The 17,924-nt window shown below is 36.9% G+C and overlaps 1 protein-coding gene across 13 annotated transcripts in view; it reads right to left on the reverse strand.

The window, feature by feature from the left end:
- The window catches only part of CDC42BPA (CDC42 binding protein kinase alpha), a 296,694-nt gene that overhangs the window by 143,811 nt on the left and 134,959 nt on the right, over positions 1–17,924 (reverse strand). For all 13 annotated transcript variants that reach the window (XM_055582031.1, XM_055582040.1, XM_055582035.1 and 10 more), the window contains one exon: positions 4,618–4,711. In XM_055582031.1, the coding sequence (XP_055438006.1) occupies positions 4,618–4,711 (94 nt within the window). The remainder of the gene's footprint in view (positions 1–4,617; positions 4,712–17,924) is intronic.

Below are 17,924 nucleotides of genomic sequence, written 5' to 3' on the forward strand. Positions count from 1 at the left end.
TTAAACGAGAAGAAAGACACAGAGAGATCCAGGAAACAGAGGATCCAATACTAGAAAGCAACACATTAAATTCCATGATGATGAGGAAAGGTAATTCTAGGATGACAGTTGTATAGTAGGCCTATTGGACAGTGGGCCTACAGACTAGAATCAGAGTATGCAAGCCTCCAGACAAGAGAGTCACTAAGTTATTCATTGTGTCTGAGAAAGAAAGGAATTGCTCAATTTCCTAAATGTAGTAGAGAGTTTGGGGATAAACTAGTGAGAAGGCTGTGTGCCAAAGAGTTGATGCTTTCAAACTGTGGTGCTGGGGAAGATTCTGGAGATTCCCTTAGACAGCAAGGATATCAAAAACCTGTCAGTCCTAAAAGAAACAACCCTGAATATTCATTGAAAGGACTGATGCTGCAGCTCCAATACTTTGGCCACATGATGTGAAGAGCCAACTCACTGGAAAAGACCGTGATACTGGGAAAGATTGAGGGCAAAAAGAGAAGAGGCCAATAGAGGATGAGATGGTTAGTAGCAACACCAACTCAATGGACATGAGCTTGAGTAAACTCAGGGAGATAGTAAGGGACAGGGAAGCCTGGCACTCTGCAGTCCATAGGGTCGCAAAGAGTTGGACACAACAACAAAAGTGAGATTTATAGAGAAAACTAAGCAAAGCAAATGAGTCACTTAGTCCGGGGAAAACAAAGAGCTGTTCAAGAAAAGAAATGTAATTAAAACAAATAACACAAATAGCATGGCACAGTCATAAATAATATTTGTATAAGTATTTTTAAAAAACTGAACAGGATTTAATGAAAGACTATGTGATAATTACAACACAGGGAAGACAGGATGTGTAAGGATTGGTTAAGATAGGTGTAAGAGATCTGAATCCTCATCTTTCATGGTGGGAAATTAGTAGATAATATCTAAAACTAAATAACAAGAGACAGTAGTATGAATACAATAATAAAAAATAAATAAAAGAAACAACAGAATAAAGAGCTGAAGAATTTGTATGTGTCTGTCTGTAGAAAAAGAGACTTGGAGGTGAGAAGGACCTAGGACAAAGGAATGCTGTTTTTGTGATGTTTTCCTAAAATATGTAAACATCACTTGATAAAAATAAAGTAAACAAGTAAAAAAGAAGATTCCTTCATTATAACTTTCTTAATGGAGGACCAACATGCTACTATGTCAAGAAAAACTATTTGGAGATGATTAATAAAAAATGAATAACTAGAAAGAATTTCTGACTCTACAGAATTTCAGGAATAAATCAGATCAAGGGAAACACATACAGACAGAAATAGCACTCAAGTGCATTCTGGAATGCACAGGAATTTGGAGAGCTGAACATCAGACTCCAGAGGAGTCCCAGCTTTGAATCTAAGGCGCTTATAACATGCAGGACTGGGGAAACACTACCTGTTCCCCTGGAATTCTGTGTCAGTGTTATCTCTCTCCTCTCCAGAGTTATGGACCACAGCTTTATGGTGCCACAGCCTCCCTGACTTTAATCTGTGTTTTCTCAACTCAGCAAAACGACCATGCTATTTCTCTCCCTCTCATGTCATCCCCAGCACTATCCACTTCCCACTTTATACTTCATACACATGCAGTTACCTTAGAGCAGAATAATTACATATACCGGTTTTACAGTGTTTGTGTGATATTGCCATATCTTTTATTTCCACCTATGTCATAAAATCTACATTACATTTATTTTTATTAATCAGATGTCTCTTAATGTAAACTTAAAAAGAAAGATTAGTATAGTCTTTTTTCTTTATTCTTATCCTATAAATCTTATTTATCATATCTGATATTCTTTTTTGGGGGGGGCTTGATGAAAAGTTATTTTATTATTATTATTTTTTTAATTTTATTTTATTTTTAAACTTTACACAATTGTATTAGTTCTGCCCAACTTATCATACAGATTTAAGTATCCAAATGGAATTGTCTCCTTTGTAGTGGACATCCTTTAGCATCCAGGCCTCTTTCACTTATCTGAAAAGGTCTTCATTTTGAAAAGAGTATTTTTATTCGATATAGAATTCTTGGTTTAGAGACTTTTTTTCTTCTTTCAGGACTTTAAAGATATCATGTTGTGATTTCTCACAAAAGGTCAATGGTTATTCTTACCATTTTCCCACAGTATGTATGGTTTTCTCCTTCTAGCTGCTTTCCAATTTTTTTTTTTTTAATCTTTAATTTTCAGTAGTTTAATTGTGATGTGGCCAGGCACAGTTCTTTTCATAACCTTGAAATATACCAGGATTCTTAAATCTGTTTTTCATCATATGTAATAGCTTGAGCCATCAATTCTACAAATGTTTTCTATTATTATCTCATCTTTTTCTAGGGCTTCTAATTGTATGCATCCCTAGGCCCCCTATATTAATTTTGCTTCAATCTTTTTCTCTCTGTTCTTCAGATTGCTTGATCTCTCAATCTATCTTCAAATTCACTGGCTTTTTCTTTTTTCATTTCTAACCCACCATTAACTTCTTATGAACTTTTTATTTCTATTAACTAATACAATTATGTAAAGTTTAAAAATAAAATAAAATAAAAAAAAAATAATTATCAAATTCTAAAAAGATTCACTTGATTTACTTTTCTGCTGACATTCCTTGTCTGTGTAATTACTAAGACTAATATCTTCTTTTGAACGTATTTATGATAGTTTCATTAGTCTATGTCTGGCAAATCCAACATCTGTGCTACCCAGGTTTCTACCGACTACTTTTATTTTTAAATTCTGTATCACAATCACTTAAGTTACTCACTATTTTTGGTCTAGTGATTTTTTACTGAATGCTGGTCACTGTCAATAAGACATTGTAGAGAATATGAATTCTTCCATCTTCCTCTGAAGAATATTAATTCTTTAAGCAGTTAAAAAAGTACTAACTTGAATGTGGGACAGCTTACAGTTTATTCTTTAAGGGCAGATTTATAAAAAACCTAAGATTCATCTTGTGATTCCCAGGTGGCTGAGTATTAAAGAATCTGCCTGCCAATGCAGGAGATGTGGGTTCAATCTCTGGGTCAGGAAGATCCCTTGGAGAAGGAAATGGCAACCCAACTCCACTGTTCTTGCCTGGAGAATCCCATTGACAGAGGAGCCTGATGGGCTACAGTCCATGGGGCTGCAGAAGAGTCAGACGTGACTTAGTGACTGAACAACAACAACAAAGATTCATCTCAAGCCTCTTCATTTGGAGGACCACTTTCGCACTCTGTTGATTCTACCAGGACTTGGATTTAGGCTGTTAGATAGTTTTAGGGTAAGACTTACATGTAACAAACATCTTAACTAGCTTTCCAGAGCTAATAGTCCAATGTCCCCCAGCACTGTGTCTCCTCCAACACTACTTGATTTCAAGTAATCTGTTTGATTTTCAAATGGATAAAATTTATTATTTGGTAATTCTCAGATGTCTTATAAAGTTGGCCCTCCATGTCTCCTGGTTACACACTTGCAGATTCAACCAATCAGGGATCAAAAGTATTTTTTAAAAAAATTTCCAGAAAGTTCCAAAAGGCAAAATGAATTTGTTACATGCTGGCAATTATTTACATAGCATTTACATTGAAGTAGGTATTACAAGTAATCTAGAAAGAAAAGTGAAGTCGCTCAGTCGTGTCCAACTCTTTGCAACCCCATGGATTGTAGCCTGCCATGCTCCTCCATCCAGGGGATTTTCCAGGCAAGAGTACTGGAGTGGGTTGCCAGTTTCTAAGTTATCTGCTTAGGGTAAATTCTCAAAAGTCAAATGACTGGTCCAGAATAATGGGATGTTTTTGTGGCCTTTGGAATGTATTATACTAAATTACTTTTCAAAAAGTCCCTACCAATTAAAATGATATATATTTGGACATCTACTATACAACCAGGAAATTAATATTACTACTACTACTACAAACATGGAATAAAATTGAGGCATGTAAACCATTAAGTAATTGAGAGAATATAATGGAGGGGTCTAGGGGACAACAGAGGATGAGATGGTTGGATGGCATCACTGACTTGATGGATGTGAGTTTGAGCAAGCTCTGGGAGTTGGTGATGGACAGGGAAGCCTTGTGTGTTGCAGTCCATGGGGTCTCAAAGAATCGGACACGACTGAGTGACTGAACTGAACTGAAGGTTAGCAGAAATAAAGCAAATGGTAACATAAAACTTAGAGGATTTTCTGATAAAAAACATTCACTTGTTATACACTGTCCCTCAGGAAAACTAGACAACTAGTAAAGAAAGAGAAGAGAAATGAAAGTGAAGGAGTCACATCTTTTCTTTTTCCCTCTGGGATTTATTTTCTTCAGTCTTCTGGAACTGTGAAAATAAGTTACGCTAAAGAAGAAACAAACAAGAGTCTCAAAAAAGGCATAGTATTATCAATCTTAAAATCATTAATATAAGCAGTAGAAAATGGTGCGTGAATTTATAGACAAGCCCTATTATGAGTAAGCATGCCTAAGTGGAAGGAAGTAAAGCACAGAAAGACAAATGGATAGAAGGATATTTGATAGATAATATAAACAGAAGGATTCTAAAACAGATAAAGAAACAAGGAGGAAGGGTATAACAGTTTAAGATTTATCTTTATTTACCGTTCCATCTTCCATCAGCTTCAGACATGAACCAAAATCTGCTAACCGAATATGTCCATTCATATCCATCAATATATTGTCAGGTTTGATGTCTCTGAAAAAAACAAACACGTTCAATTTTTAGTTGGAAAAAATAAATACAATCAGTTACTTGGTAAGATGGAAAAGACTCTTAAAAGTCCCCTGGACAGCAAGAAGATCAAACCAATTAATCCTAAAGGGAATCAACCCTGGATATTCATTTGAAGGACTGATGCTGAAGCTCCAATACTTTGGCTACCTGACACAGGCAAAGAGCTAACACATTGGAAAAGACTGGGAAAGACTGAGGGCAGGAGGAGATGAGGGAAACAGAAGATGAGATGGTTGGATGGCAACACTGACTCAATGGACATGAGTTTGAGCAAACTCCAGGAGAAAACAATGAAGACAGGGAAGCCTGGCGTGCTGCAGTTCACTGGGTTGCAAAGAGTCGGACATGACTTAGCGACTGAACAACAACTTGGTAAGATAACCATTTTTGTCTGAAAATCTCAACTTTTTTCAGAATTACTACTCTATGAACACATATTTCTTAGTTACTTTATGGGTTCAAATCCTCTCTCTGGTTCGTAATAAAACTTTCTTAAACACCTGCAGTTTCAGTGTTCTGGAGATAAAAAGTGCTTGGTAATTCTCAGGCTACATTAGCCTTACCCTGCTTCCTTAAGATATGCACAGTTTCCAATGTGACTATGGTAGGCCTACTTTCTGCATACAAAGAAGAGTCATAATCACTTGATTCTAACCCATGAAATTGAACAGGAAAAAATATACTTCCTAGACCCTGAACATAAATGTAGATAAATACTCAGTTACTGCAGGTCATGACACAAAAATAACTGTTTCATAAAACTGATTTGGAAAACAACTGAAACAACTACTTAATAGTGATCTACATTATATAAAGCTATTTACAGATGTTAAGTCAAGCCTTGTAAGATATCCAAATCTAATTAATAACAAGCTCTATCACTCCAGTTTTGGCATTTGTTTTTACAGTATTGCAAAACTCTGTGGCAGGTATCCCACTACAAGGGCAGAGCTGAGCAGTTCTGACTATGGCCTTCCAAGCCGAACATATTTTCTACCTAGCCCTTTATAGAAAAAGTTTTCTGACCCCTGTATTAGCTGATTGCTTAATATAGACAGGCAGATAGACAGACTAAAAACAACAACCTGGATGGGAAACGGGTTTCATAATCCTCAATATTTGAACTTACAACCTTAACTGTCAGAAATGCTATATTAAGAAAAGATTTTCTGCTGTTTGGAAAACACTAAAAAAGTACACTTTAGTGCTAGAAGGAACCTTAGATATTACCTAAACCATATTCTGATGCAGGGAAAACTGTACTTTATTCTTTATTTTTAAAAACATTAAAGCTATATAATCATTATACATAACTGCTACTGGCAGATTTCTCAGATTTTAAAGAAGACAAAAGAAATGATAAAGACAGAATTTATAAACATCAATAATATTTTCAGCTATATGGAAAATAGGAACTATTAAAACCTAGGAGAAATAAATTATGTATTTATAATAATGAAATGGAAAATATTTAACAAGGCATTATAGATAGTATTGATACTCCTCTAGTATCTCATTTCCCTTCCTGATATCACCCTCTTCCTCCACTCCCCAGAGGTTAGCAACCACAATCCTGAATTTGGTGTTTACTATATATCCACACTGACCTAGAGCCAGACATCCTGGAATGTGAAGTCAAGTGGGCCTTAGAAAGCGTCACTACGAACAAAGCTAGTGGAGGAATTCCAGTTGAGCTATTTCAAATCCTGAAAGATGATACTGTGAAAGTGCTGCACTCAATATACCAGCAAATTTGGAAAACTCAGCAGTGGCCACACGACTGGAAAAGGTCAGTTTTCATTCCAATCCCAAAGAAAGGCAATGCCAAAGAATGCTCAAACTACTGCACAATTGCACTCATCTCACACGCTAGTAAAGTAATGCTCAAAAGTCTCCAAGCCAGGCTTCAGCAATATGTGAACCGTGAACTTCCTGATGTTCAAGCTGGTTTTAGAAAAGGCAGAGGAACCAGAGATCAGATTGCCAACATCCGCTGGATCATGGAAAAAGCAAGAGAGTTCCAGAAAAACATCTATTTCTGCTTTATTGACTATGCCAAAGCCTTTGACTGTGTGGATCACAATAAACTGTGGAAAATTCTGAAAGAGATGGGAATAGCAGACCACCTGATCTGCCTCTTGAGAAATCTGTATGCAGGTCAGGAAGCAACAGTTAGAACTGGACACGGAATAACAGACTGGTTCCAAATAGGAAAAGGAGTTCGTCAAGGCTGTGTATTGTCACCCTGTTTATTTAACTTCTATGCAGAGTACATCATGAGAAACGCTGGGCTGGAAGAAGCACAAGCTGAAATCAAGATTGCCGGGAGAAATATCAATAACCTCAGATATGCAGATGACACCACCCTTATGGCAGAAAGTGAAGAGGAACTCAAAAGCCTCTTGATGAAAGTGAAAGTGGAGAGTGAAAAAGTTGGCTTAAAGCTCAACATTCAGAAAACGAAGATCATGGCATCTGGTCCCGTCACTTCATGGGAAACAGATGGGGAAACAGTGTCAGACTTGATTTATCTGGGCTCCAAAATCACTACAGATGGTGACTGCAGCCATGAAATTAAAAGACGCTTACTCCTTGGAAGGAAAGTTATGACCAACCTAGATAGCATATTCAAAAGCAGAGACATTCCTTTGCCAACAAAGGTTCGTCTAGTCAAGGCTATGCTTTTTCCAGTGGTCATGTATGGATGTGAGAATTGGACTGTGAAGAAGGCTGAGCGGCGAAGAATTGATGCTTTTGAACTGTGGTGTTGGAGAAGACTCTTGAGAGTCCCCTGGACTGCAAGGAGATCCAACCAGTCCATTCTGAAGGAGATCAGCCCTGGAATTTCTTTGGAAGGAATGATGCTGAAGCCGAAACTCCAGTACTTTGGCCACCTCATGTGAAGAGTTGACTCATTGGAAAAGACTCTGATGCTGGGAGGGATTGGGGGCAAGAGGAGAAGGGGACGACAGAGGATGAGATGGCTGGATGGCATCACTGACTCGATGGACCTGAGTCTGAGTGAACTCTGGGAGTTGGTGATGGACAGGGAGGCCTGGCGTGCTGCGATTCATGGGGTTGCAAAGAGTCGGACACGACTGAGCAACTGATCTGATCTGATCTGATATCCATGAATACTTTATTAGTACATGTATATGCAATCATAACTATATTCTTTTCTGAATGTCTTTAAACTTTATAATTGATATTAAACTGTGTGTATCCTTTTGAAACTTGGTTTTAATCTAATACTATGTTTTTAAAATTTATCCATGTTGACACATATTGTTTTAGTTCATTATTTTAAATGCTATATGGAATATTTTCATACATGTAATTTACTTAACAATTCTCCAGATTATAGAATTTAAATTATTCCCAACAATTTTAGGTTGTTTTAGATTTTTATTTTGCTATTACATAAAATTCTGAGATGAATGTTTTTTACAAATACCTCCTTATACTCAAATAGGAACATTTCCCCACACTATCTAGAAGTGGAATTGCTATGAAAAGACAAGTATGTTTTTAATTTTACTAGCAGGATTACTATTAAAATTAAGACTTTTGTTTGTGATGAACAGGGAGGCCTGGTGTGCTGCAGTCCATGGGGTTGCAAAGAGCTGGACAAGGCTGAGCGACTGGACTGAACTGAACTGAATGGTCATCTTAGATTTTTCTTCAATAAAATGCTAATTAAAATCTTGTGCCTTTTTTTATATTGTATGTGTACTGTTTGTTTTTGGTTTATCTTCAGGAATTTTGTTTCCTCAAATTTACCTACATGTGTTAGAAATCTGTTCTCCCAGCATGTGGGCTTGTTCTCCCATATTGTTTAATGGATCTTTCTTATTCATAAAAAAGCATTTAATGATAATGTAGCCTTATAATTTATCCTTTTTTTTTTGTCTTTTTTCAGCTTTACGGGGACAGAATTGACAAGCAGTACTGCAATACATTTATAAGTGTACAAAATGATAATTAATTTGATATACACAACATTGTGAAAGGATCTTCACCATTTAGTTAACACATTCATCATCTCATCGAATATATTTACTTTTTTTGTGTGCGAACACTTATGTTCTACTCTCCTGGCAAAAAGATATTATCAACTATCATCATCATGCTATACATTAGCTCCTTGGATCTTGTACATCCTAAAACTTAAAGTTTGTACCCTTTTACCAAGTTCTCCCTGTTTCCCATACCCTCAGTCCCTGTCAACCACCACTCTACTCTCAAAATTTGCCTTTTTTGTCCTAAGGTAGCTCCCTTATCTTCTCCTCCCAGGAGTCATCAAGACAGTGTCCTATATTTTCTTTTAAAAGTTTTATTTTTCATTTCAAGTTTTTATTCTCCCTGGAATTAATTTTTGTTTTGTGTGAGATAAAGGCCACACTATATTTCTTTTTGTCCCAATACCATTTATTGAATGACATCCTTTTACCACTGATTCTTAATAGCACCTAGGTCATAGATCAAGTGGATCTATTTCAGGACTTTCCATGTAATTTCAATGAACAGTCTTTGGAACAAAAGGGAGCCTATTAACAGGACAACAGGCATGAATTGGAACTGTCATAGGCAAACAGAGGTAGGGCCGCCCTATCTATATGCCTATACTTAGACTAATATCACACTGTCTTTATCGTGACAACTCTATATGACCTCTCTATACCAGGAGATCATGTTTTTAAATTGCCATGGCTCTTCCAGATAAATGCTAGAATTAGCTTAGTAAGTTCTATAAAACATATTGAGATTTTGATGGGAATCACAGTGACTTTGGGCTTCCAGGGTGGCGCAGTGGTAAAGAATCTGCCCATCAATGCGGGAGACACAGGTTCAATCCCTGGGTCGGGAAGATCCCCTGGAGAAGGAAATGACAACCCACTCCCATATTCTTGCCTGGAAAATCCCATGGACAGGGGAGCCTAGCAGGCTACAGTCCATGGAGTTGCAAAGAGTCAGACACGACCTAGCAACTGAGCACAGCACAATGACTTTACAGAGTAATCTGAAGAGAAATGGTATCTTTGCAATATGACTTTTCCCATCCATGTATCAATTAACACTATAGGCACATTATATCTTACTTAATGTATATAGACACATTATATATTAGTTACAAGTCTTCTTTTATGTCCTTCAATAATACTGATTATTTTTTCACAGAGAGCTTTCCCATCTTTTGTTATCAATAATCTTACGTACTTATTGTGAATACAATTTTCTTCATAGAAGCATTCTCAATTTGCTTCCAATTTTAATGGGCATGTTTCTAATATTTCACCATTAAATATGATCTTTGGTTTAGATTTTTGGTAGAACCTCAATATTAAGAGAATTTCCTTTTACTTTCACATTGCTGAAAATATCAGGAATGGATATTCAATTCTGTTGTCATTTTTGGTATTTTCTTTTTTTTATTTTATTTTATTTTATTTTTAAACTTTACATAATTGTATTAGTTTTGCCAAATATCAAAATGAATCCGCCATTGTTTTTCTTCTTTAACCTGTTAATACAGTGTATTACACAAATAGATTTTTCTTCTTTTCATGGTCCTTTATTTTTAAAATATTTTTAATGGGAGGAAGACTGCTTTACAATGTTGTGTTGATTTCTGCTGTATGACAACACAAATCAGCCATAATTACAGTTATGTCTCCTCGCTCATGAGCCTCCCTCCGCTCAAATAGATTTTTTAATGTTGAAACTTCTTGCATCCTGGGATAAAACCTACATGGTCACACTTTTGTTTTAATGTGCCACCAGTCACTGAGTCTAGAATTCTATCATAAAGATACACTAGTAAATCATATGCCACTAAAAGAACATACTGACTACTATAATTTTAGAAGTGATTAAAAACTTTCAGAGATATTAAGTTTATCTTAGCATTGAAAATATATAATATATATGTTATTGAATTCAACTTTTATTTAAAACCTTACCTTTATATTCATAAGTGACATTGTTTCATGTAACATTCTCTTCTTGTACTATCCTTCTCAAGTTTTGTTGTTAAGGTTTTACTATAAAGTAAGGTAAATGGCCTTTCAAATTTTCAAATTTTCTAAAACAGTTTAAACAGGATTCAATTAAAAGTAAAGGACCAGTCTTCCATAAAACCATGTGGAGTAAAAGACTGTTCATAGCAGCTATATACATTAACAGTTCAAAACTGGAAAAAACTCAAATGACCATCAGCAGGTAGGTGGATAAACTGTCAGAAAAATAAACTGTCAGTGGAAGGCTACTCAGCAAGAAGGAAAGATCAAATCGGATGAATCTCAAAAACCTTATGCTGATCAAAGGACATCAGACCAAAAAAAAATATATGATGAATGACTCCATTTATAAGAAATTTCTTCTTAATTTGAATATGAGTCATACCATTTATCATTAATTAAAGCTTCTGTAATCTGTAATTTTCTTTATCTCCAAGGAAAAGTATTATTTGACTTAAAAAGAACACTTGACTTAAAACATTTAACTTTAAAAGAACAATATTATTTAAAATTCTAAGTCAAAATTAATATTTATAATGATATATTTTATGTGTAACAATTACTTATATAACTGTTATATATATAATTAACAATTATTCTATATTATTCTTCTTTATAAGAATAAAAAGGCATCCCAAAACAATGACCATATTAAAAGGGAAATATTCTATAGGTCATTCTTATTTTAACATTTCACTAGGTTATCAGTACTAGAGCATGATTATTATAAATATTATTCCTATAATAGTAAAATGGGATATAATAACATTAGTTAACCTTCAACGCAGCAGTTTTCAACCCTGGATGGACAACAAAATCAACTAGAGAGGTTGCACCTACGTGTACTTCAGCCCCAGTCCAGAAACCACAATTGGATTATTGCACAGGGATTGATTACTGAGAACTAACTACTCATTTAGGACACATGTCTCTCCTTTCATCAACATCATGTCAGTGTCTCCCATCTGGTTCCTTTTCATCATTTATACAGGTTGGGGATGTAGGCTCTCACATATGAATGCTTTCATTTCCTGGTCTTCCTAATCCTCCTCTTTATACACCAATATACAAAAAAATTAGCATACTGTATTAAAACATTACAACTAAAATGTTTGTTAAAATTGTATCATAATTTTGTCAAATACATATTACATCAGTAATAAAAAAAGGAAACCAACACTGGTAAAATTATGTCACAAACTGTCTCTTTGTTAGTCATACATTTGAATTTTTAATAGGAATATTAATTTGAAGCTTACAACTGAAAAAAGTTATTCATAACATTCTGTCGATAACTTTTCTCAAACTTATCTTTCCCAACAGTGGCTGCCCAAATTCTAATCTTTTTATTGATCCATATCCTTCAAGAAACCATCTAGATACAATTAACAAGAGGAAACAAGTGAAACTGACAACTCACACCTATAGTGTAACTCAAAGAAAGTCTACCAGGAAATTAAAATCGTTTCTAATTACAGAAATAAATATTCAAATCCAGCAGACCAAACTCTAATATGCACGTGGAAGCAAGACATAGGAAAGAGACTATGGGAAAAAGAAGAAAAGAACAGGGAGTCCAGGGATGATAAAATGTGGATTAAACTACTACCCACGGTATCATTGAAAGAAAAGTCCTAGTAAGCATGATATGCGTGTGCATGCTAAGTTGCTTCAGTCATGTCTGACTCTTCAAGATTCTGCAGACCATAGCCTGCTAGGCTCCTCTATCCATGGGGATTCTACAGGCAAGAATACTGGAGTGAGTTGCCATGCCCTCCTCCAGGGGTTCTTCTAGACCCAGGAATCAAAAGCACGTCTCTTGTGTCTCCTGCACTGGCAGGTGGGTTCTTTACCACCAGCAATACCTGGGAAGCCCCTTATTAAGCAGGGGGTAAGATGGAACAAAGGGGGAAAATGAGTAAAAGGTACATGGGATCTTTTTGAACTGAGTGCAATTTCCTGTGAATCTAAAATGGTGTCAAAATAAAAAGCTTCTTTTTTTAAGGCCCAACCCTGAAAATTACCTTGAGAAAATTTATGGGCTTATTATTTTATGCTCCTTATTGTTGTGTTATATATTAACATAATCATTTTAACACATATTTATATTGTACTTAAACAAAATATCACTAAGGAGAAGAACCTAAAACTGTGTAACAGTCAATGGTATATGATTTTCTTTTATCAGTGGACCTCCTATGACCTTGTCCCTCCCAGCTCAGTCATTTCTCACATTCCCTTTTGCCCATGATCTTTTTTTTTTTTTAATTTAATTTAATTTTATTTTTAAACTTTACATAATTGTATTAGTTTTGCCAAATATCAAAATGAATCCGCCACAGGTATACATGTGTTCCCCATCCTGAACCCTCCTCCCTCCTCCCTCCCCATTCCATCCCTCTGGGTCGTCCCAGTGCACCAGCCCCAAGCATCCAGTATCGTGCATCAAACCTGGACTGGCCATGATCTTTGCCTCCACTCCTCTGGTTGAAATCCCAACTGGCCAATTGCCAGCTCCTAAACTGCAGAATAACTGCTTTCTCTTCTGAGAACAGCCTTTGACACTACAGGTACACCTCAGAAATATTACAGGTTAGGTTCCAGACCATTGCAATCAAGCTTATCAGCAATAAAGCAAGTCACATGAAGTTTCTGGTTTCCCAGTACATACAAAATTATGTTTGCACTGTACTGTAGTCTAGTGAGTCTAGCATTATGCTGTAGTCTAGCATTATGTCTTAAAAAAACAATGTACATACTTGAATTTAAAAATGCTTTATTACTTAAGAATGATAACAATCATCTTCCAATGCAAGGTTGCCATAAACTTTCAATCTACAAAAAGCATGGTGTATTGACGTATAATAAAGCAAAACACAATTAAACGAGGTGCTCTTCCTATATTCCCTCCACATGACCTCACTTGCTAAACTCTATAAAAACTCCCTTTTTCCTAAGGCAATGTCTAAGTCAGCTTGGGCTGCCGTGACAAATACCATAAACTGGGTGGCTTAAACAAAAGAAATTTATTTTCTCACAGTGCAAGAGGTTGGGAAGTCCAAGATCAACGTCCAGCAGGGTTTGGCTTGCAATTAGGACTATTTTTCTGGCATGCAGATGGCTGCCCTCCAGTTGTGTCCTCACACGGCCTTTCCTTGGTGTGCTCACAGACTGGGGGAGAGGGGAGTGCACTCTGCTACCTTCTTTCACTAATCCCATCATGAGGACCCTATCTTAATGACATCATCTAACCTAATTACTTCCTAAAGACATACTGGGGACTAAGAGCTTCATCATATGAACTGGGGCTGGGGGAACACATCCTCATTCCATGACAAGCAGTATATTCCTTGAAAGCGTCTCATGCCCTAGCACTATGAATAAAGGCTTATTTATGCTTAAAAGTGAAAGTGGCTCAGTCATGTCCCACCCTCTGCAATCCCGTGGACTGCATGTAGCCTGCCAGGCTCCTCTGTCCATGGGATTCTCCAGGCAAGAACACTGGAGTGGGTAGCCTTTCCCTTCTCCAGGGCATCTTCCCAACCCAGGGATGGAACCCAGGTCTCCTGCAATGCAGGGGTATTCTTCACTGTCTGAGCCAACAGGGAAACCCAAGAATACTGGAGTGAATAGCCTATTCCTTCTCCAGGGGATCTTCCTGACTCAGGAATCGAGCCAGGGTCTCCTGCATTGCAGGCAGATTCTTTACCAGCTGAGCTGCAGGGAAGCCCTAACATTTACCTAATCAGTTTTCTTCTACAGTTTTTATTAATCACTTAATCAGCTAACAACTGAATAATCACTATGTACCACAGATTGTGTTTGGTGCTAGGGTTACTGAATATATATCTGAGATTAACCAAAGTATTTCTACTGCTAAAATTAAATGATGAGAAATAGCAGGAAAACAGCAAGTTAATGGGAAAATTTATCTATTTTAAAATATCATATAATTATTTACATAAGATGCTAATGAGTAATCAAATAGTTTGACAGACTTTTCTTTTTAATAAGTACATGATGATACTGTAGTTTTTATATACACACAATAGTCATATTTGTTGATAATAAAATGGTTCCTACTTTATATAATGGAGTAAGATATATCAATATTTCATGATGTTCCACAAAGTTCACTTAACACCTATCAGAACTCTGTGTTGGTTTCAGATACCATGAAGCAGAAGTGAAACCAAATGAGCCAAAACCCAGCATGTTCTATTTTACAATGAAATCAGCCACCAACTTGCAAGAAAATGGCTAGCCATATTCTGCATTCTTCTGGCTGAAGTTTCTTCAAATAATTCTCAAACATATGGTACTACTGAAACAATATAAAATTACTTTAAAATGTATTTATACAGTTATGTTATCTAGGCACTTCTGTCTTCATCAGAATCCGTTTCAAAACTTACACTTACTCACTTGACTGCTTTTGATAAATCCAAAATCATATTGTAAAAATCAACACATTTCTTGAAACAAGTAATTAAAGCACAAAAATAATCACTAATGACCGTCATAGATTTTTTTCCTGGATCAGCAAGTAGAACAACTAATTGCCATATACTAAAGAGAGGCTCAAAATGAAAAGCATAAAAACAAGATGCAAAAATTCAGAGGGATATGCCTACCAAAGCCTGGTATAATTGTATTTTACAAAACAAAGTTAGTTTCGAGGCAAAACAAAAGCCTTCTTAGTGATAAAAAGAAAACTATTTCACCAGTAATATATAACAAGTAAATCTGTGATACTTTACTTTCTTAGGGGAAGAGGACGTGAAGGAGGATGATGGTTCAGTTCAGTTCAGTCACTCAGTCGTGTCTGATTCTTTGTGACCCCATGAACCGCAGCATGCCAGGCCTCCCTGTCCATCACCAACTCCCGGATGCCACCCAAACCCATGTCCATTGAGTCAGTGATGCCATCCAACCATCTCATCTTCTGTCATCCCCTTCTCCTCCTGCCCATAATCTCTCCCAGCATCAGGTCTTTTCCAGTGAGTCAGCTCTTCGCATCAGGTGGCCAGAGTATTGGAGTCTCAGCTTCAGCATCAGTCCTTCCAATGAATATTCAGGACTGATTTCCTTTAAGATGGACTGGTTGGATCTCCTTGCAGTCCAAGGGACTCTCAAGAGTCTTCTCCAACACCACAGTTCAAAAGCATCAATTCTTCGGCGCTCAGCTTTCTTTATAGTCCAACTCTCATATCCATACATGACCACTGGGAAAATCACAGCCTTGACTAGATGGACCTTTGTTGACAAAGTAATGTCTCTGCCTTTTAATACATTGTCTAGGTTGATCATAGCTTTTCTTCCAAGGAGCAAGGATCTTTTAATTTCATGGCTCCAGTCACCATCTGCAGTGATTTTGGAGCCCAAGAAAATAAAGTCTCTCACTGTTTCCATTGTTTCCCCATCTATTTGCCATGAAGTGACGGGACCAGATGCTGTGATCTTAGTTTTCTGAATGTTGAATTTTAAGCCAACTTTTTCACTCTCCTCTTTCACTTTCATCAAGAGGTTCTTTAGTTCTTCTTTGCTTTCTGCCATAAGGGTGTTGTCATCTGCATATCTGAGGTTATTGATATTCCTCCCAGCAATCTTGATTCCAGCTTGTGCTTCATCCAGCCCAGCACATTGCATGATGTACTCTGCATATAAGTTAAATAAGCAGGGTGATGATATACAGCCTTGACATTCTCCTTTCCTGATTTGGAACCAGTCTGTTGTTCCATGTCCAATTCTAACTGTTGATTCTTGACCTGCATACAGATTTCTCAAGAGGCAGGTCAGGTGGTCTGGTATTCCCATCTCTTTACGAATTTTCCACAGTTTGTTGTGATCCACACAGTCAAAAGGCTTTGGCGTAGCCAATAAAGCAGAAACAGATGTTTTTCTGGAACTCTCTTGCCTTTTTGATGATCCAACAAATGTTGGCAATTTGATCTCTGGGTCCTCTGCTTTTCCTAAATCCAGCTTCAACATCTGGAAGTTCATGGTTCACGTACAGTTGAAACCCGCCTGGGAGAATTTTAAGCATTACTTTGCTAGTGTGTGAGATGAGTGCAATTGTACAGTAGTTTGAACATTCTTTGGCATTGCCTTTATTTGAGATTGGAATGAAAACTGACCTTTTCCAGTCCTTTGGCCACCGCTGAGTTTCCCAAATTTGCTGGCATATTGAGTGCAGCACTTTCACAGCATCATCTTTTAGGATTTGAAAAAGCTCAAATGGAATTCCATCACCTCTATTAGCTTTATTTGTAGTGATGCTTCCTAAGGCCCTCTTAACTTCACATTCTAGGATGTCTGGCTCTAGGTGAGTGATCACAGCATCGTGGTTATCTGGGTCATGAAGATCTTTTTTGTATAGTTCTTCTGTGTATTCTTGCCACCTCTTCTTAATATCTTCTACTTCTGTTAGGTCCATACCATTTCTTTTATTGAACCCATCTTTGCATGAAATGTTCCCTTGGTGTCTGTAATTTTCTTGAAGAGACCTCTAGTCTTTCCCATTCTATTATTCCCCTTTATTTCTTTGCACTGATCACGGAGGAAGGCTTTCTTATCTCTCCTTGCTTTCCTTGGAACTCTACATTCAACTGGTATATCTTTTCTTTTCCCCTTTGCCTTTAGCTTCTCTTCTTTTCTCAACTATTTGTAAGGCCTCCTCAGACAACCATTTTGCCTTTTTACATTTCTTTTTCTTGGGGATGTTCTTGATCACTGTTTCCTGTACAATGTCACAAACCTCCGGATGATGGTATGACTGTATAATTCTTCCCTCCTCATCTCACCTTCCTACCAGATGTAGAGTCTCAGCACCAGGGCTACAACTGTAGGTGCCAAAAGCAAGGATAATTCCTAAGAAGAAATTCTAGCCTTTAAACCTTAATGTCAGTATTCCCAAGGACTTGGTAGGGTGAGCCATGCCATCTTCCCATCTGGTAAAACGGAGGCTGGCGGGGAATACTGTTGGGTTGTTTGGTCATTCAGATAGGTATTTCTGTATTTATGCAACCCTACACTGCATCCATGCATTGGTATGGAGGCACCTGCCAGTACTGCTGTTGTCAATCTGGACCAGCACAGGGTCAAACCTAACATTTTTCCCAAAGAACCAAAAGTTTGAGCAAGAATAAATGACAAAT

This window comes from Bubalus kerabau, chromosome 5 (genome assembly GCF_029407905.1).
Source record: "Bubalus kerabau isolate K-KA32 ecotype Philippines breed swamp buffalo chromosome 5, PCC_UOA_SB_1v2, whole genome shotgun sequence".
Lineage (NCBI taxonomy): Eukaryota > Metazoa > Chordata > Mammalia > Artiodactyla > Bovidae > Bubalus > Bubalus kerabau.